At 50.4% G+C, this 20,689-nt stretch overlaps 1 protein-coding gene across 1 annotated transcript in view; it reads right to left on the bottom strand.

The window, feature by feature from the left end:
• Positions 1–19,877, bottom strand: part of EPHA10 (EPH receptor A10) — a 40,595-nt gene extending 20,718 nt beyond the window's left edge. Inside the window, exons 1-5 of the mRNA XM_012779922.3 lie at positions 19,709–19,877; positions 17,534–17,598; positions 15,882–16,560; positions 8,712–8,867; positions 7,709–8,059 (exon numbers count right to left, since the gene is read on the bottom strand). Coding sequence (XP_012635376.1) covers positions 7,709–8,059; positions 8,712–8,867; positions 15,882–16,560; positions 17,534–17,598; positions 19,709–19,814 — 1,357 coding nt within the window. The 5' untranslated portion in view covers positions 19,815–19,877. The remainder of the gene's footprint in view (positions 1–7,708; positions 8,060–8,711; positions 8,868–15,881; positions 16,561–17,533; positions 17,599–19,708) is intronic.
• Positions 19,878–20,689: the final 812 nt, after the last annotated feature.

Raw genomic sequence — 20,689 nt, forward strand, 5'->3', positions numbered from 1 at the left:
ATCCCCCAGGCTCTTTCTACACTTTCTGTGGTTTGGAAATATAAGACAGCATTTCAAGGCAGGGAAACCAACTACGTAACTGTTCTATTAATAGTGGTCTGGTAAATAGCTAATAGGTTAGCTCTTATTGAGCCATCATAAAAAGATTTTAAAAATAAGAAATGATACACTCAACAAACTAGAATTAGAAAGAAACTACCCCAACATAATAAAGGACATATATGAAAAGCCCACAGTGAACATCATACTCAATGGTGAAAGACCGGAAGATTTCTAACATGAGGAAAACTGCAAGAATGCCCATTCTCACCACTTTTATTCATCATAATACTGGAAGCTCTAGGCAGAACAATTAGGCAAGAAAAAGAAATAAAAGAAAAAGAGGCCGGGCATGGTGGCTGACACCTGTAATCCCAGCACTTTGTGGGGGCTGAGGTGGGAGGACTGCTTGAGGCCAGGTTGACACCAGCCTGGGCAACATAACAAGATCCTATCTCTGTAAAAATAAGAAAAATTAGCTGGATTTGGTGGCATATGCCTGTGGTTCTAGCTATTCAGGAGGCTGAGCCAGGAGGATTGCTTAAGCCCAAGAGTTTGAGGTCACAGTGAGTTGTGATCGTGCCACTGCCCACTGTCCACTGCCCACTGCCTGGACGACAGAGCAAGACCCTGTCTCTTAAAAGAAAAAGGGTGACTGGATGAAACTGCCCAGAGAAAATGCATAGAGAAAGACGAAAAGCTTTTAGGAAATAAGCCTGAGAAACACCAACATTTAAGAGACAGGCATGTCCGGGCGTGGTGGCTCACGCTTGTAATCCTAGCACTCTGGGAGGCTGAGGGGGGCGGATTGCTTGAGGTTAGGAGTTCAAAACCAGCCTGAGCAAGAGCAAGACCCCATCTCTACTATAAATAGAAAGAAATTAATTGAAAAAATTAGAAAAGAAAAAGAAAAAATTAGCCAGGCATGGTGGCGCATGCCTGTAGTCCCAGCTACTCGGGAGGCTGGGGCAGCAGGATTGCTTGAGCCCAGGAGTTTGAGGTTGCTGTGAGCTAGGCTGACGCCATGGCACTCACTCTAGCCTGGGCAACAAAGCGAGACTCTGTCTCAAAAAAAAAGAGAGAGAGAGAGACAGGCAAAAGAAGAGAAGTTTGAAAAGGAGGAGCCACAGAAGTATGAGAAAAACCAGGGAAGAGTAAGGTCACAGAAGCCCAGGGAAGAGAACATTTAAGAAGGTTCCCTCCTGACTCTTCCGGTTATCAGGTGGTTACTGACCCGTAAGCAAGCGATTTCATTCTCTGAGCCTCAGCTATCTCCTGTGTGAAATGGAAACAACGATGACACTCCCAGGCTTGCTGTGCGAACTTTATGAAGTAACGTATGTGGAGGGCTGAGCACGACACCTGCCACAGAGCAAGCGCTCGGCTTAGGCTTGCCAGCAAGAGGACCCAGGGGCCAGCAGTGTCATGTGCTGAGAAGAGACAGGTAAGATGATGATTCAAAACGCCCAGCTGGAGGTTCCTGGTGACTTCTGGGGACTGAGGAAAGTAGGCACCTGATAGCAGTGGGGCAAGGAATTGGAGATGACACACACAGCTCAGTCTGTGCCAAGTGTACAGATGTGGCTTCTAGTCTTAAATGGTATCCGTCTAGCAGTCCCCACCCCAAGTCTTTCCCAAATTCCAATGAAAACATAAACACCCAGAAACAGTTGGAAACCTACAACATCACCATGGACAGGTCTTGACAACTGATGGCCAGAATGGGGGCTGGGGCGTGGAGTGGCTTGTTTCTACTGATGATAAAGCCAGTGGAACTAGATCAAAAAGCAGAATTCTAATGAAGCCCCAGGCTATGCTGCCCACAGAGTAGCATTGCCTCCCATTCTAAAAATAACTTGAAAAATCCTTTCTTCCTCCTCCCAGTGTCTGACCCTTTAAAAACAGCAAGGTCTTTGTCAACTGGACAATGCACAGCCATCACTCTACTGCAGAGCTGCTTTTGAGGAAAAGTGCTCTTCCCTGTCCCCGGAGGAGTGCCTCTCAGCCTAAATTCACTTCGGGAGGGCAGCTCTCAGAAAAGACCTGGACACAAAGACGAGGGGAGTGAGGAAGCATCCTAGGAAGCCACACAGTCCCTTGCAGCTACGTACAGATGGGAGGCAGAGACAGGAAGAGCTAGGAATTGTCACTTTTTGAACTACATTTGTTGAAAGCATTGGCCAGCCAGGATATAGAGGTAGGACATGGTTCCATTTCAGCCCCAAAGAGACACACTAGATGAAAGCCTGATAAGTCCTGAGAATGGAGCTAGAAACTGAGACCAGGCGCCTGCTCTCCAGCTGTGGACTTGTGATGAGATTCAGCCAGTACTCAAGTGGGCCAAGGGTGCAGCAGACAGTATTGGAACCCTATTCAACAGCCTTTTCCCCCTTCCCTGCTGGCTGAGCCCAATTCTTGATTCAGAGTCTACTGTCTCCCCATAGATGACATGGGTAAATTCTGGTTATTCTAAGACATTTGTGTGCACTCATTCCCTTTGACAAAGACTGGTTTAGGGCTGGGCTTATTATCCAATTCTGGCCACCAAAAGGAGAAATTAGCTAAGGGATTCTGGGAAAGGTTTCTTGCTTTTAAAAAGTACCTAGGCCGGCACTCTGGGCTAGCACTCTGGGAGGTCGAGGTGGGCGGATCGCTCAAGGTCAGGAGTTGGAAACCAGCCTGAGCAAGAGTGAGATCCTGTCTCTACTAAAAATAGAAAGAAATTAATTGGCCAGCTAAAAATATATAGAAAAAAAAAATTAGCCAGGCATGGTGGCGCATGCCTGTAGTCCCAGGTACTCAGGAGGCTGAGGCAGAAGGATTGCTTGAGCCCAGGAGTTTGAGGTTGCCGTGAGCTAGGCTGATGCCATGGCACTCTAGCCCAGGCAACAGAGTGAGACTCTGTCTCAAAACAAACAAACAAAAAAAACCCCTGTGATTTAGTATGATAGTTAAAGGAACAAGGAAGAAGACTATCTGGCATCTTTAAGAAGAAAGAAAACACAGCCTCCACCAATTAGGTACAAAAGGCCACAAAGAGAAAACAGGTAGAGAAGAAAAAGAAACAAGATGAAATAAAAATGGAGAAAGTGAGAAAGGTTCTGTGTGGAAACTAAAAGTGCATTAGCAAAATTAAAATGTTTAAAAGAAAATTCATTATAAATACAAGAAATTTTGACAAAATCACAAGCAGAATGGGAAACTTAAACCTCTCAGTCTTTAGAACATCAAATAGGAAGTAAGAAGAAAATAGAAGAACTAAATAATGTACTTAATTTTATACACATACATACACACAGATGGCCCACAACTTATGATGCTTTGACTTAAGATTTTTTTACTTTGGGCCGGGCGTGGTGGCTCATGCCTGTAATCCTAGCTCTCTGGGAGGCTGAGGCAGGCGGATTGCTCGAGGTCAGGAGTTCAAAACCAGCCTGAGCAAGAGCAAGACCCTGTCTCTACTATGAATAGAAAGAAATTAATTGGCCAACTGATATATATATATATATATATATATATATAAATTAGCCGGGCATGGTGGCACATGCCTGTAGTCCCAGGTACTTGGGAGGCTGAGGCAGTAGGATCGCTTGAGCCCAGGAGTTTGAGGTTGCTGTGAGCCAGGCTGATGCCATGGCACTCACTCTAGCCTGGGCAACAAAGTGAGACTCTGTCTCAAAAAAAAAAAAAAATATTTTTTTACTTTACAATGGTATGAAAGTAATAGAACCACTCTTTTTCACTTTCAGTACAGTATTTAGTAAATTACATGAGATACTCAACACTTGATTATAAAATAGAGTTTGTGTTAGATTATTTTGCTCAACTGTAGGCTAATATAAGTGTTCTGAGCACTTACATTAGCCTACAGTCTAAAGTAGGCTAGGCTAAACCATGATGTTTGGTAGGTTAGGTGCATTCAGTGAATTTTTGACTTACAATATTTTCAATTTATGATGGGTTTATCAGGATGTAGCCACACTATAAGTTGAGAAGATTCTGTGTGTGTGTATATACGTATATATATATATGTGTGTATGTATGTGTGTGTATATAGAGACAGACAGAGAGAAAGCTATACTACAAAATAATGAACATTGTTTTAAAGTAGCCATGAAATAGTTTTTAAATGCTTACCACACTTTATACCACAAAGAAAATTTCAATTGTTAATGAAAAAAAAAAAAAGAGTAAAAATGATACAAACCTCTTTCTCTAACCATGGAGCAGCGAAATCAGAAACAAAAAGATAAAATAAAATCAAGCCAGCTGGAAGTGAAAACACATCCTCTAAAATAATTTGAGTCAAAACTACAATATTAGAAGAAAACATAGGTATAAATCTTCATGATCCTGGAGTAGGCAATAGTTTCTTAGAGATGACACCAAAAGCACAAGTAACCAAAGAAAAAATAAATGAATTGTTGACTTCATCAATATCAAAAGCTTTTGAGATTCAAAGGACATGCTCAAGAAAGTGAGAGTGGGTGAAAGTATTTCGAATCATATACTGATAAGGCTTGTATGGGTTGAATTGTGTCCCCCAAAAATATATGTTGAAGTCCTAACCCCTAATACCTAAGAACATGATCTTATTTGGAAACAGGGTCTTTATGAGGCAATCTAATTAAAATGAAGTCATTAGGTGGGTTCCAACCCAGTAGGACTGGTGTCTTTATTAAAAGGGGAAATTTGGACACAGACATACACACACATAGCAACGATGATACGAAGACACACAGGGAAAAGATGAGCATGTGACTGAAGAGATATATCTATTAATACAAGCCAAGGAATGCCCCAGCAAACACCATAAGGCAGAATAGCAAAGACTCTCCCCTAGAACCGTCAGAGCATGGCCCTGCTGACACTGTAATCTCAGACTTCTATCCTCTACAACGGTGGACAATACATTTTGTTTGTTTGTTTGTTTGTTTGTTCGTTTGAGACAGAGTCTCGCTTTGTTGCCCAGGCTAGAGTGAGTGCCATGGCATCAGCCTAGCTCACAGCAACCTCAAACTCCTGGGTTCAAGCGATCCTTCTGCCTCAGCCTCCCGAGTAGCTGGGACTACAGGCATGCGCCACCATGTCCAGCTAATTTTTTCTATGTGTATTAGTTGGCCAATTCATTTCTTTCTATTTATAGTAGGGATGGGGTCTTGCTCTTGCTCAGGCTGGTTTCCAACTCCTGACCTTGAGCAATCAGCACGCCTCGGCCTCCCAGAGTGCTAGGATTACAGGCGTGAGCCACCGCGCTGGGCCAGACCTAGGTTTAAGACCTAGGAACAGACCAGTCTCTCCAGGCCTCTCCAACTTGTTTCACCTTTTGAAAAATGAGTATCACTCCAATCTTATGAATTAATGTAGAAAATCATATTGTGCAGTGCCAAACACAGAGTAGCACTCAGTCAGTGAAAGCTTAATATTTGTATTAATAAAATAGAAACAGAAGAATATTTCTTCAACATGATTTTTAAACCCATCTATATCAAAACAACAGTTAGGGCTGTTAATATGAAATGCCAAATAAAAATCAGCATTACATATCAAGTCATGTGTCATTTAACGGGGCATATGTTCTAAGAAATGCATCGTTAGGCGATTCTATCATTGTGTGAACATCATGACAGTGTACTTACAAAAACCTAGATGGTATAGCCCACTACACACCTAGGCTATATGATCTGGCCTATTGCTCCTAGGCTACAAAGGTGTACAGCATGTTACTGTACTGAATACAGTAGGTAACTGTTACACAGTCACTAGGCAATAGGAATTTTTCAGCCCCATTATAATCTTATGGGACCACCATCATAAGTTTGGTCCACCATTGAACAAAACATCATTATTTGGTGCATGACTATATTATACAAAAGGGACTTTCTAGTAGTCAGCTATAAAGATGGGAACAGAGATAAAGAGCTGGATGTGGTGGTCCCCAACTGCAGTCCCAGGCACTCAAGAGGCTGCAGTGGGAGGATCACTTAAGCTCAGGAGTTTGAGGCTGCAGTGAGCTATGATCACGCCACTGTATGTCAGCCTGGGTGACAAAGCAAGATTCCACCTCTTAAATAAACTTTTAAAAATTCAGAGAAAAAGACAGAAAAAAATTCTAGATGTATATACTCCAAGATATTAAGAGTTGTTTATGTCTGCATAATAGGATTATGGGTTTTTTTCATTTTCCATACTGAATTTTTAAAAGTGTAAATGCATTAGTGAATGTTAAATCACATTAGAGATAGTATAGAACAGAACTGGCTGAGGCAAGAAGATCACTTGAGCCCAGGAGTTTGAGGCTGCAGTGAGATATGATGACACCTTTGCACTCCAGAAAACAAGATCAATCAAAATCTCTCCTAAAAGGCAGAGGAAATGGATTAAGAGCTAAAAATGATACAGGAAGTGACAAGATTTGAGAATCAGAAAACGGATGTACAACCTAAGGCTTAGAGATATTCTTAAGAGATACAGTGGGGCTATCAGAAGTTCTGGTCAAAGCAGTAGCTGAAGAAAACTTTTCCAGAAAAAAAAACTAGTTGTGCAGTTCAAGAAGTTTACTGTGTCCCAACGACACTCAATCAAAAGAAATCCATATTGGTTACATTTTTATTTTCATCAGGTTAAGAAATTATTCAAACGTGTGTTGTGTGTATACTTACAAAAGAATAAAAATACTTATAACAGTTACTTTCAAAAGAATAAAAACATCCATGCCAAAGTACTGTGGGTAAAAGGAAAAAAAATAAATAAATAAAAAATAAAAACAACCCTAGCCTCGGACTTCTCCTCTGCAACACAACTGCCAGACGGCAGAGGCGGAATCACAGAAGACAGGGAAGTGGGGTGGAAAAACCAATGCCATCCCTCACACATGAAGTCTCAGAAATGGCACCACTCACTCATCTTCCTGGCAAAGGACGTTTGAGGGATTACCGGAAGGTGCACCCCAGCACATCCCGGCAAATCAAAAGTCAATGTCCAGAAGGAGGAAGGCGTGGTAGGAAAAGGGTTATCTTCTCCTTAGGGTTATTCATCTCATTTCCAGACTCAGAAGTGCGGGCCGGGCCGGCGGGCTCTAGGCTCCCACAGCCCGACTCTCCGCGCTCCCTCGCCCTGGGGGGCGCAGCGAAACCCTTGCGGAGGCCGAGAGATGGAGGCAGGGACACACGACAGCACCCCTCTTTCTGAGACAAAAGTGCGATTCTGCTTCCTACTGAGCCTTGTGAAAAGGGAAAGGCCACAGAGCAAGGGTCTTTCCACATCTTTTCTCTGGGAAACCAGAGGCGAGACAAACCGCAGAGTTGGGCGTGGGACAAAGGCTGTCTGCGAGGCGGCCCGGGCAAAGGGGAGCGCCCTCGGGCTCGGGCAGACTCCCTGAGACGCTCACATCCTCCAGCCCAGCAGCGAGGAGTCCCTGCACCCCAGTCCCTCCCGGGGGACTTGGAGAAGGTGGCCGACCCTTGGTGGGCGTCACCGGGTCAGTGGCTTTGCGGTCCCTTAGTCTGTCGGAGAGATGCTGGGTGCCTGCACAGGTGGTGGCTCATTTGGGGTGGCTGTGGTGGGAGGGCTCCCGGTAGGACCGACGGGGGCGGCCTCGGGAGGACGCGGGGTGCGGAAGGAGCCGGGGTCTCTCGGGCGGGGAGGTGCCGGCGCGGGGCGGCCTTACCCCCGGGCCCGGTGGAGACGGTGACCTGCGCGTAGGTGGCTCCCGCGGCGGCCGCCGGCCCCGAGACGCCGTTGAGCGCGGCCACGCGCACCGTGTAGCGCGCGCCGGGGCGCAGGTGGAGCAGCGTGGCGGCGCGCTCCCGCAGCCCGGCCTGGCGCGGCACGAAGGCCACGCGCGGCCCGCACGGCTCGCACGCGCCCGCCGGGCCCTCGCGGCCGCAGCGCAGGCAAAGCAGAGAGTACGTGACGTCGGAGCGGCCGCCGGAGTCGGCGGGCGGCAGCCAGCGCAGCCGCAGCGCCAGCGGGGAGCGGCTCAGGCTGTACTGCAGGTCCCGCGGCGCCGACGGCGGCCCTGGGCGGGACAGCGAGGCGGGTCGGGGGCGGGCCGCGGCCGCGGAGCGGGGCTGGCCCTGGACCCGGTGTTCGGGCCAGGGAGGGGACCCGGATGGATGAGCGGGGAGAGTGTCTCGTCCGTCCCCAGTGACGGGGGAGGGACGGGGGCGTGGGGGTTGGGGAGGGGACCAGGATGGATCAACAGAGATGGGGGCTCATCCACCCCAGTGAGTGAGGAGGGACGGGGCTGAGGGGGCCCGTTGGGGGCAGGACGTGGGAGTGGTCAGTGGGTGATGAGGTGGGAGGAAGTCAGTGAGGCGATGAGGATGGGAGTATGAGACCGAGAAGGGACGGTGCGCGGGACAGAGTCCCCCTCCCGGCTGGAGTGAAAGGTGAGGTGAGGGCGAGGGTGGGCCCTCCACTAGGTGATCCGCCAAGAATCCTAACCTCAGCCTCCGTGTGGACTCGCCCAGTCGTCCTGGTTCCTCTAATCCAAGGCCCCAGCCCCCATCCTCACCCCAGGGTCCCCTCCCTCCACCCCGCCTTCCCCTTCCCGCGCCCGCCCCCACGCCCCCAGTGGGGAGCCCGGGCTCATCGCTGCCTGGATCACCCCCATCACACCTTTAGTGGCACCCCCCACCCTCCGCAGCATAGCCAGGAGGGAGACTCACGGGTGCAGGAAGCCGAGGGCGGGTCGGTGGGCGAGCGCGCGTAGCTGTCTTGGCACACGCAGAACGTGGAGGCGTTTTCCAGGGCCCGGCTGTGCTCGGGGCAGGGCGAGCAGAGGGGCCGCCGCGGGGACACCTTGTAAAACCCTGGCGGGCAGGCTGCGGGGAGCGGCCGGTGAGGAGGAGGGGCCTCCCCCACGGCTTCTCCCCTCTTTCCTGCCTGCCTCGGTTACAGTGGGGTTAGCTCTTCGAATTGTGATGGGGACAGTCAGGGGACTCAGATACTCCAGTGGGCATTGCCCCCACGGCGTGGCAGCTCCCGAACAACCCATTACCTAATCCTTAGTAAACACTCGATGTGTTCTGGAAACACTGAAATATTTTACTTCTATTAATTGGCTTAATCCTCGCAACCACCTGTGAGGTATGTACTTTATCCTCGTCTTAAAAATGACATGCTTAAGGCTCAGAGAGGTGAAGCAAGTTGCCCAATGCCCCACAGCGAATGGGATTCCAGCCCAAGCAGACTGGTTTCAGAGCCCACACCATACTGCTCTAATGCCTGTGGGAAGAAAATGACCCAAACTTTGCAGTCCCAATGTTGGAACAGCTGAAAGAGAGAAGCCCCCGAGGGCTGTTCCACAGTTACCCAGGGACAGACCTCCCGGTTACACAGAGACACTCTGACACACACCCCCACACCCTGTTGTCAACGTTCATCCTCCCACCAGCACTTTCACGTGGGGCTAGTTTGTCATCAATCCCCAGCTGCAGGTACAGCCAGCAGCCAGGTGGAGGGGGTGGCGAGAGACATTAAAAGGTCCCTGGACCATGGGTCAGACCTGCTTCCAGTCTTGACACTACTCAGTGACTTTGCTTCTCTCGTTTCTCTTGCCTCACCCAGAACACCGGTGGTTAAGAGCACAAGCGTTTCCATCTGAACAAGCCAGGGTTTGTAGTGGAGTTACACCACTTATTTGCTGTCTGGCCTTGGGCGTGTTGGTTGACCTCTCTGAGCCTTGTGTAGAATACCTACCTCAAAAAGGTTGTTGGGAGATTAACTAAGATAAAACATGTAAACCGCTTAGCCCACTATTAACCACATTTACATGATAATGATAGTAATTACTGTTCCTCCCCCACCAGCCTGAAGTGGAAACTGCTAAACGCCAGCTTTAAAAAATTTCTCACCAGCTGGGCCAGGAACGGAGCCAGTGGCTCCTGGCCCTTCCTCTCAGAGCTCAGTGGTTCTCACCTGCCCCCGCCCCCCCTTGCTGGCTGAAGGGCTGGCTGCTCTCCAACTCCAGGAAGACAGAGTACAACAGAAAGGATGCACACTAACCATTGGGAAAGTGGGACAGGGGCTAGAATTTCCGTCATCTGGAAGGTTTAGGGGTGGGAGGGACCATCTTGCCCAAAGTTCTAGACAACACAATTTTGGGGAGGGTCTCAGCGGCCCAGGAACCTTCAGAAGTGCCTGCCTTCAGAACAAAGAATGCGGCCAACCTATCCTCATGGTCTGGGTGCAGCAGGGACCCAGGCTGGGGCTCGGAGGCCTGGGTGCCAGTGTTGGCTGGGACACTCCTGGTGCCTCTCCGGCCTCAAGATATCATCAGTCAAATGGAATAAGAGCCATGGCCTGCCCACCTCTGCTGTGAAATAAGAGAGGGGGTGAGGGCACAGAGAGGGTCTCAGAGCAATAGGGAAAGAGTGCTGGAAGCTCCCTTCCCCCGGGTGTGCACAGGTGGCTGCTGTCCCAGAGAGGTGTGGGCCCATCAGCGACAGCAGTGGCTATCCAGACTGTGAGGGGCTCTGTTGGGAAGAGGTTTATGCAGAAGGGCAGACTGAGAGATTCCAACCCCTCCCTCTCTCGCTCAAGGTCAGAGTTAGAATTGCAGAGGCCATCTAGTTCCACTCCCACTCGCCTGGCCCTCCAGAGCTTTCCCGGCTGTGCCCAGTCCTTGCTTGTATCCTTCATAAAGGGGAGCTCACCCCCTTACAGGCTACGTTTGTTGAATAATGCTGGCAGTTAGAAAGTGCTTTTTAGAATGAGCCCAAATTTGCCTCTCTGTCTGTGATGCCTGGTGCCCCCCACCCATCTCATCATTGCGCCCCGTGGAGCCTCAGAGGACTAACTGCTTGGGTGTCCTGGCTGCAGGGCAGGCCCACAGAGATTTAAAGATACAAGATATAGGCCCTGATTCCCCACCCCCAAAGAAACCCCAATTCTTTCACTAATTCTTTTAGTAGCTAAGAGTGGGGGAACAAGAGTCAGAGCCACTAAAGAGAGAAACAAAATTGGAAAAAACACTCTAGCTCTATTGCTCTATTCCTTCATCCTCATCCATCTACTTTTATTGTTTGTTTGTTTATTGGATTTTTCTTTCTTTCTTTTTTTTTCCAGAGACAGGGTCTCACTCTGTTGGCCAGGCTGGAGTGCAGTGGCACGACCATAGCTCACGGTAGCTTCAAACGTGCACCACTACGCCTGGATAAGTTTTAAATTTTTTTGTAGAGATGGGGTCTTGCTGTGTTGCCCAGGCTGGTCTTGAACTCCTGGCCTCCAGCAATTCTCCTGCCCCAGTCTCCCAAAGCACTGGGATTACAGGTGTGAGCCGCCATGCCCTCTGTCTGCCTTTAGAAAGATGTCTGTACTTAGCTGCAGAACGCACTTGGAAGGCCTTCCTAAATACAAATATGACGATTTCACTTCCCTTCTTAAAACCCTCCACAGCTCCCTACTGCCAATCACTCTACCCACACTGCCCGGGATTCTTCCTTTCACAGCCCTAGGTCTTGTCCTATGTCTTCCATCCCTTTTCTCCTGCAAACGTCTATACTTCTCCAAACTCCAGTTTAAATGACAACTCCCTTTGGAAGCTTTCCTGACCTCCTCCCCAGCTCCCCGCTCCCCAAGGCAGAGCTGAGGCCTTTACACGTGGCCCCGGTCTGAGCAAGGCGGCTCAGCACTCCTCACAAATGGAGCCGGGGCCCTGAGTCAGCCTTTCTTTCTCCCTCTTCCTCTTCCCTCATTTCTCAGAGAAACCTCCTCTAGCCCCTGATCCATTTATTCAGCAAATATTTTTTTAGCATCTACTATGAGCCAGGTGCCATTCTAGGCTCTAAGGATATACAGCAATGAATAAAACAGACAAGGATCTTACTGTCCACTGGTACATTTGCCCTCCCTCCTACCTCACAGGAGGAAAAGAGCCAGCATTTGGTAATTCCCTCAAAACCCACAAACAGGCCAGGTGCAGTGGCTCACGCGTCTAATCCTAGCACTCTGGGAGGCCGAGGAGGAAGGATCGCTTGAGGTCAGGAACAAGAGTGAGACCTCCATATCTACTAAACATAGAAAAAATTAGCCGGACGTGGTGTGCACCTGTAGTCACAGCTAGCTGGGAGCTGAGGCAGGAGGATCGCTTGAGTCCAGGAGTTTGAGGTTGCGGTAAGCAATCGTGATGCCACCATACTCTAGCACAGGTGACAGAGTGAGGCACTGTCTCAAAAAAAAAGAAAGAAAGAAAAAACAAAAACAAAAAACCACAAACACCTCCATCCACACTCATGTCCACTCTCCTTCCTTCCAGTCCTAGAGGAAGGGTGAGGCCCCTCCTGCTGAAGCCGGGTCCCTGCATCTCCACTCTGGATCCCTCCTCGTCACCTCCTCGAGGTCTACGTTCCATCAGCTGGCGACGGGCTTTACTGGCTGTTAACAAGGGGACAGGACAGTAAACCTGGCCCATTTTGGGTGAAGGCAATAGGGGCACTATAGAATATTTTAAAACAATAATAAAACTGACTAACACCTGCCTGTTCTTTTCTTTTCTTTTTGAAACAGGGGTACTGCTCTCTCACACAGGCTAGAGTGGGAGTGTAGTGGTTTGATCGATCATAGCTCACTGCAGCCTTGAACTCCTGAGCTCAAACCAAAGCAATCCTCCTGCCTCAGCCTCCCAAGTAGCTGGGATCTGCTTTTATTAGCAACACACACGTCAGCAATTCTAACCCACATCAGTAATACAATAGTTCTCCCCGCCGGGGCAGACAGCTCCCACCATCCTCCACTAGCTACCCCACTGGCTTTTTGCCTTTCACCATACAAATAAGCCTCCCCCATCTATAACAAAAATCCTGCCCACCAAGGTCCTCCTCAAGATACCTCCTGTTCTCCTTCAAATACTGGCTTCTAGATTCCCTGACTTGAGCTTCTCAGCTTCCTTTATCCCTCAACCTACAGCAACCTGGTCTCTCTCTCCATCACTCAGTTGAAACTGCTTTCACCAAGGCCACCAAGTGGACATTCCCCAATCCTTGATTTGCCTGACTGCTTACCAATGCTATAGGCCATTCCCTCCTGGACACCTCCATCTCTCTTGGCTGTCATGATATCACCCGCTCGCATTGTTCTCCTCCATCCTCTGACTCTCTCAATCTTATTATGGGCTCTGTTTTTCTACTTCTCCTTAAATATCACTGTCCTGTGAATCATCGTTGTTGGCCCTCTTGCTCCTTACCCCACACATTCTACCTGGCCTTTCCCAACCGCACCCACAACTTCAAGTAGCATCTCTGTGTTGCTGAGCTCCAGACCCACTTTCTAGCTACCTCCACTGGAATGCACCATAGATACCATAAATTTGATGTGATCTGTACCTGTGGTCTGTACCCCAGTGAATAATCTCTCTGTCCATTCAGTCCCCAGTAGCATGAGTCAAAGGGGACTACTTTTTCCTCCTGGGTCATATGGTCATCAAGTGGATGCTATTTCGTGATCACATCCATCCTCATCTCTCAACAATCACTGCCACTGCCTTAGTTCAGACCTTGTGCTCTTTTCATGGACTTTTGCCCCATCTTCCTTCCTCATCTTCTGGACTCTAATCCTTCCCTCTGCAATCCTTTCTTTGCAATTGCAGGCCAAGTAATCTTTTTTTTTTTTTTTTTTTGAGACAGAGTCTTGCTTTGTTGCCCAGGCTAGAGTGAGTGCCGTGGCGTCAGCCTAGCTCACAGCAACCTCAAACTCCTGGGCTTAAGCAATCCTGCTCCCTCAGCCTCCTGAGTAGCTGGGACTACAGGCATGCGCCACCATGCCCAGCTAATTTTTTGCATATATATTAGTTGGCCAATTAATTTCTTTTTATTTATAGTAGAGACGGGGTCTCACTCTTGCTCAGGCTGATTTTGAACTCCTGACCTTGAGCAATCCGCCCGCCTCGGCCCCCCAGAGTGCTAGGATTACAGGCGTGAGCCACCTCACCCAATCTGACCATGTCGCACAAATCTGAGCATGTCACACAAATCTGAGCCTCACACAAATCTGAGCATGTCAGATCTCTGTTTCAAATCCTCCGCATTGCTCTAACACATAAAGTCTAAGCTCTTTATCCCAACGTTCAAGGCCCTGCATGGTTTGCTCTGCTCCTCTCTGGCCCCATCACTCCCTATACTCTCCACATGCCCTCTGCTCTAAGCATGCTGACCATCTTACCTAGCCCCAATCATACTATGTTCCTTCTTGCCTCCGTGCTTCTGCACACAACTGTGAATCTCAGAATGCTCTAGGGTGCCTGGAAATAAAGGCCTTCTCACCTTCTCTGGGCAGCCCCCTCCATCCTTAGAATGGGGTTCTCCCTTGCAGGCTTCCTTAGCTCTCTGTTGATTTGTATCACATTCTATTGTAACCTCTCATTCACCCAATGCATTTCCACTGAGCACCTAGTATATCCCACATCCTTTTATGGACACTAGGGATGCTGGGACTAGTGAGACCCAGTGCCTGATCTCAGGAAGTTCCTAACCAAGGGCACAGTGGTGCACACCTGTAGTCCCAGCAAGAGGATTGATTGAGCCCAGGAGTTTGAGGCTATAGGGTGCTATGATTGTGCCTGTAAATAGCCACTGCACTCCAGTCTGGGCAACACAGCAAGACCCATCTCTAAAAAAAGAGAAGTTCCTAGTCTAGTGGTGGAAACATACATAAGTAGATCACTGCATACCATGGGGTAAGTACAGAAATAGAGTTTGCAGTGAGTGCTACAGAGCACAGAGGTGGATCCTAACTATATCTGGAGAGCTCAGGAAGGTTCCTGCCTTCCAGTCTTTTACTAACTCACAATTTCCCCAGGGAAGAGATGGTAGCATTCATCTCTGTACATATAATAAGCCCTCTTTAAATGCAGCTGGCATGTCCTCAATTCATATTGAATGGATGATTGAACAAAGGAATGAGAGCAAGTTTAGTCATTTCCTCCTCTGTCTTCCCACCACTCTGTGTATCCCTCTGTTATAGCATATATCACCTTCTTGTGATTTTTACATTTTTGCATCTCTCCATCTAGACTGTGAGCTTCTCAAGAGCTGGGACTATGTCTGACTCATTTCTGTTGCCCTGGTACCCAGAAAAGGACCTGGTTTAGAAAAAACATCACTTGATATATGTTAAGCGCACACATTCATAACCCTATCCTTACCTTCAGCCTCCAAAGCCATAGACAGGGGAGAGAAGGAGAGGTCTGTTCCTAATGTCCCCAGAGACCTCAGAACCCAGCAAAACCCCCACCATGGAGGATCTTCCCCAGGGGGCACAGTGCTTCTAGTTCAGAAAGTTGAATGGAATCTTAGTAGTCATCTAGTGCAACCTCCCAGTTTTTCTCTCCAGCTCAAGAATCCCCTTGCCAGCCTCTGACTTGCTTATGGTCAATGACTGGGAGCATATTCCCTATAATGCAACCAGTCCCACTAGATGGAAGCTTGGGCTGCTAGAGAGTCCTTATACATAGGGGAGGCAGCATGGTGTGGTAGAAAGAACTTGATTGATAGTTGGGCAAACCGGATTCAAATCCTGGCTCCCCATTACCTAACTTTGCAAGTGAAGTATTAATCTCTGAGGCTTAGTTTCTTCATCTGTGAAATAGGGATAATGATAACTTACTTTATTTCCCTAAAAATAAATGAGAAGGCCTGTGTGACGTGCCTATCATAGTGCCCGAGATATCCTTATATCTAGTCAAATTCACACCGTGGTAACTTTACATATTGGATGCACCAAAGAAGGTCGGGACTCTCAGCTCCAGAGCGCACAGCTTCTCCACCCGCTCCCGCCTCTTGGGCAAACTCTCTCCCAATTGCCACCTGCATGCTACTCCCACCCCCCAGGCCACTGGGTACCTTCGCAGATGTCGCCACGCTCCTGGAACCCCGCACTGCAGCTGCAGCGGCCCACGGGAACCAGCCACTCGCCGTCGGCGCCGCAGTGCATGCGCGGGGGGCTGCCGGGCTCCCCTTCCGAGTGCGCCACGCACGTTCCGGCCACTTCCACTAGTGTGGAGAAAGCGCTCTGGGCTGCGGTGGCTGGGAACGCAGCCAGGCCCCGCACTGTGGCGCGGCACTGCTTGTAGTAGACGCGCACAGAGACCAGGGCCACGCAAGCGCCCACGTCCTGAAAGGCCAGGTGAAAACCCCGCCGGCTGAGCGGGCCGATCTCCCGCACCTCTGTGTTCAGCTTCATCTTGCGCTCGCCCAGGTCGCCCTGCGTGAAGCTCTCGTCCGCCGCGATCGTGTCAATTTTGTGAGGCCGGCTGCCGCCTAGGCGGGGACGCCCGCGGCCCAGGTCGGCCTCGGTTTCCAGGTAGTAGACGTTGAAGGTCTCCTTGCAGGTGCCCGCGGCGCCAGGGATGCTGCTGCAGTCACGCAGTGTGAACTGCAGTTCCACCAAGATGCGCTGCCCGCCGCCGCGGCGGATCCAGCCAGTCTGCAGCCAGTTGTCCTGGTTGGGCTCCAGCACGTTGCACACTTGGTACGTGCGGATAGGACGGTCGTGTTCATCCACGCCGCTGATCTCCTCCCACTGGGGACAGGAGTGAAGAGGTGGGGGGGCGCAGTGGCTCACTCCTGTAATCCTAGCTTTCTGGGAGGCAGAGGCGGGTGGCTTGCTCGAGGTCAGGAGTTTGAAACCAGCCTGAGCAAGAGCGAGACCCCGTCTCTACCATAAATAGAAAGAAATTAATTGGCCAACTAATATATATAGAAAAAATTAGCTGGGCATGGTGGCGCATGCCTGTAGTCCCAGCTACTCAGGAGGCTGAGGCAGTAGGATTGCTTGAGCCCAGGAGTTTGAGGTTGCTGTGAGCTAGGCTGACGCCACGGCACTCACTCTAGCCTGGACAACAAAGCGAGACTCTGTCTCAAAAAAAAAAAAAAAAAAAAAGAATAAAGAGGTGGACAGCTCAGAGTCAAGGTGCTTGCAGGGAGTCGAGCCCTAGCAGTGACTCCTGCTGAAAACCTCTTTCTCCACCATTTTGCCTTCTCCTGCCTTCTCTACCACTACCACACAGATGCCTGAAATTGTAAGGTGCAGTGCCAGGAAAAACTCTGAGAACGAATGAGTCCAATCCCTCTTTTTATAGTTGGGGAAATGGAGTCTCCAGAGGGAGAGCGATTCGACTAGGTGTGCACATCGAGGTAGTGGCAGAGCTAGGAATGGCGCCTGGAGTCTCCTGACTCTCCTCTTCATGCCCTTTGCACTCCACCGAGCCGCTGTTACACCCTAGATCACCCCACCCCACCCCAAGTTCCTCAGCCTCTTACTGATCCTAGACACAGCCAGTTCCCTCCTCGCTTATTAACTTTTTTTCTGTCTAAGTGATCAAAGACTCAACATTTTCTAATAGACCACTCTGGCTTGAAGCCAGGGCTGCTGGAGACCACACACTCTGAGAAGTACTTCGAGCTGATGGAACCATGGGGAGCTAAAGGGACTGAGTCCTGGACTGAGTCCTACCAGAGGCTCCTGGGACAGAGGGGGACAGATTGACACTTACCCCATTACTTGGTAGTGCAGTCCAGCCCAGCTCGGCCTGAGAGGCCTTGGAGTCCAGGAGGATGACTAGGGGAGGGGAGATCAGAGATGTCAAGGCCAGTTTAGCAGGAGGATGGATGCTTTGGCGAATTCACTGTGAATATGCTAACTGACAGAATGGAGGATGTGGCAAATGATACAGAGGCGTTTTCCCCACACCACAAATCCTCAGGAGCGGGTGTAGGTAGCTCCAGTCCAGAGAGGGGGAGCCACAACAATTGGGGAAGGAGCTTGTATTTGTTTCCTGGGGCTGGGGTTGCAAATTGCCACAAATTTAGTGGCTTAAAACAACAGAAACTTTCTCTCTTATAGTTCTGGAGGTCAGAAGCCCAAAATGAGTTTCATTGGCCTAAAGTCTAGGTGTGAGCAGGACTGGTTTCTTCTGGAGGCCCTGGGTGGGAGAATCCACTTCCTTGCCTTCTTCAGCTTCTAGTGGCCACCCGTATTCCCTAGCTTATGGTCCCTCCTCCATCTGCAAAGTGCATCACTTAATCTCTGTCCTCACATCGCCTTCCCCTCTGACTCTGACTCCCCTGCACTATTCATATAAGGACCACTGCGATTACACTGGGCCCATCTAAATTATCCAGGATAATCTCTCCATCTCAAGATCACATCATCAAAGTCCTTTTTTGTCACTTCAGGTAACATTCACAGGGTCTGGGGATTAGGACATGGACATATTTGGGGGGTTCATTATTCAGCCTTCTACAGAGTTCATGGCAAATACTCTAAGGCTGACTCTCAAATTGGGGAGGAGGGAGTCGGTGACCCTTCCCAACCTCCCCAAGTTCCCAAAATGATAGCTAAGTGTCAATTAGAAGGAGAAGTGAGTGTATCAGGCTATTCCTGTAAAAACTCCAGAATCGACTCAGACTCGGGGGCTCTTCTGAGGTATGGGGTCACCAGGTATGGAGGAGACTTGGACCTTTTAGTTTGATTTCCAGGGCCTCTGGGAAAGCAAAGTGGAGAAATACAACCAGCAACAGGAAAAATAAAATCTCTCATGCCTCAACCAGCCCCTTACCAGTCAGGGGAGGGCTGTCCCCTCCACTGACTTTGAAAGAATGTCAAGGGTCCTTTTATATAGATATCCACGACCCTTCCTACACCAGAGAAGCTTGGAGTCACTTTATTCCCCCCAGAGACATCGGATCAGCAATCTGCAGACTCTTAGTATGAATCACAGACACCGGTTTGGACAGGAGCCTGCAGCCCAGAGACAGGAGGTCCGGCCATTCTGAAATCTTGGAAGATTAGTCATCTGGAGCTTAAGCAAGGGGGTGGGCCGTCAAGGTGAGGGCCTCTGTGAGGGGCTGGCTCCAGAGGCGTCAGCGACAGTGGGCAGGACCGCCTACGGCATGCAGATTTCTGCACAACTGACACCACATCGGAATTGCATATTGGAAAGCATCTGTGATCCAGCGCCTCAACCAACCCCGCGGTCAATGCCTCAGATTCCAGCTCGTCAGGATTCTGCACCTGGATATGATGCCTCTGGATTCAGCTGAGCATACAGCTAGCTCCCCCAGATGCAGAATCAGAGGCAAGATTCAGGCTCTAGCATCGCGGACAGCCTCACCCCGAGAACGCGGAGCGCGCCTAGTAGATACGCTCATAATTCAGCACTGCGGACAGTTCCGTGGTCAGCACTTCGGGCAGCGCCCAGACCCAGCCCCCTCGACCAGCATTCCACCTCCTGTTGTCCACACAGTGGTCCCAGCCCCCGCTTTTCGGGCTTTAACCCGTGCCCCCCTACTCCGATCTCACCTCATCTTTCTGTCTCCTCCACTCTTCCTCTCCCCGCCCCCACACCTCCCACCTCCTATCACTCAGCTTGTCCGTCTCACCGGCCACTGGACCGCCGCCTCTGGCTCTAGCGGTTCCTAATCTCTTTCTTCCCCAGCCTCCTAGGTCTCCAGCCCCCAAGCTCCTCAACGCCCCTCTCTTCCCTATTGCTTAGCCACCTTTTTCTCTGTCTCTCCAGTTCTTTGCGGTCTCTGCCTGACTCCTTCAAACCCCAGTACAGACTCTAGTCTCTCCAGTGACTCCTTCCCCCAGCACCCCAGCACCCGAGTCCCCAGGCCACCTATTTTTTGGCATCCCAGGCTCCGACCACAGCCATCAATCTTCTTACCTTCTTCGGCGGTCCCGGGCCGCCCAGGTCCCAAAAGCAGTGCGAGACAGAGCGGCATCAGGCAGACGCACAGGCGCAGCGGGTGTGGACCGGCGCCGGTCTCCATGGTCCGCAGACGGAGCTGTCAGTGCGGCGGCGGCTCAAGCCGCGCCAGCCCAGCACAGCTGAGCAGTGCCCCCAGACCTCAGCGCCAGCTGGGGGCGGGGTCTCGCTGGTCACCATCATCCATGGGGGCCAATCACTAGGCACCGCCACGGGAGGTCCACCAATCCCCGCTTGTAGAGCGCGGGGAGGTGGAGTTTCATAGGCCAGGGGCGGAACACCCAACTGGAGGGGAAAAGGAAGGGGTCTCACCGATCTCCAAACCTTGGGGGGTGGGGCAGCGCTGAGAGCTCGCGGGGCTTCTGGGGAGGAGGATGAGCTGGCGTCGGTGACCCAGAGCCCTAAACCTTAGCCCCTCATTCCTGAGAAGTAGGCAGTGTAGGTTTGGCTTAAGGAGGGGGGATCTCTGGGAGGCAGTGACACTCTGAGCTAGTCTGGAAGCTCCCTTGTTCCCAGGACTTACAGGGGGTTTGAAACCTAATGTCCTGACCCCAAGCTCTGGGGAGCTCTCCTATCTCCCAGCCCTTGGTCTCTTCCTGTGTTCACGGCTCCTGGTGTCTGCTGGCTCGATCCCTCCCCTTCTCTTCCCGCCCTCATAAGACACACACGGACACACACCACCGGCAGGAAGGAGGGGCCGAGCCTGACCCCAGCAGCTGCTAGAGAAAGGGGAGCAAAGTGGGAGACAGGGTCCCGCCCTACCAGCATGCTTCCGAGGTCGGGAAGCCATGTGGGCGCCAGGACGGGGGCAGTGGTAGATTTTGCAGGAACGATCGGTTCCTCAGGTTCTTGCTCCTGTGGAACACACCCCCCACCACACAACCCCACGGCCACCCCTATCCTCAGTCTGCTCAGAGTCAGGGGTTCCCCTCTTCGATC

This window comes from Microcebus murinus, chromosome 2 (assembly GCF_040939455.1).
Source record: "Microcebus murinus isolate Inina chromosome 2, M.murinus_Inina_mat1.0, whole genome shotgun sequence".
Taxonomy (NCBI): domain Eukaryota; kingdom Metazoa; phylum Chordata; class Mammalia; order Primates; family Cheirogaleidae; genus Microcebus; species Microcebus murinus.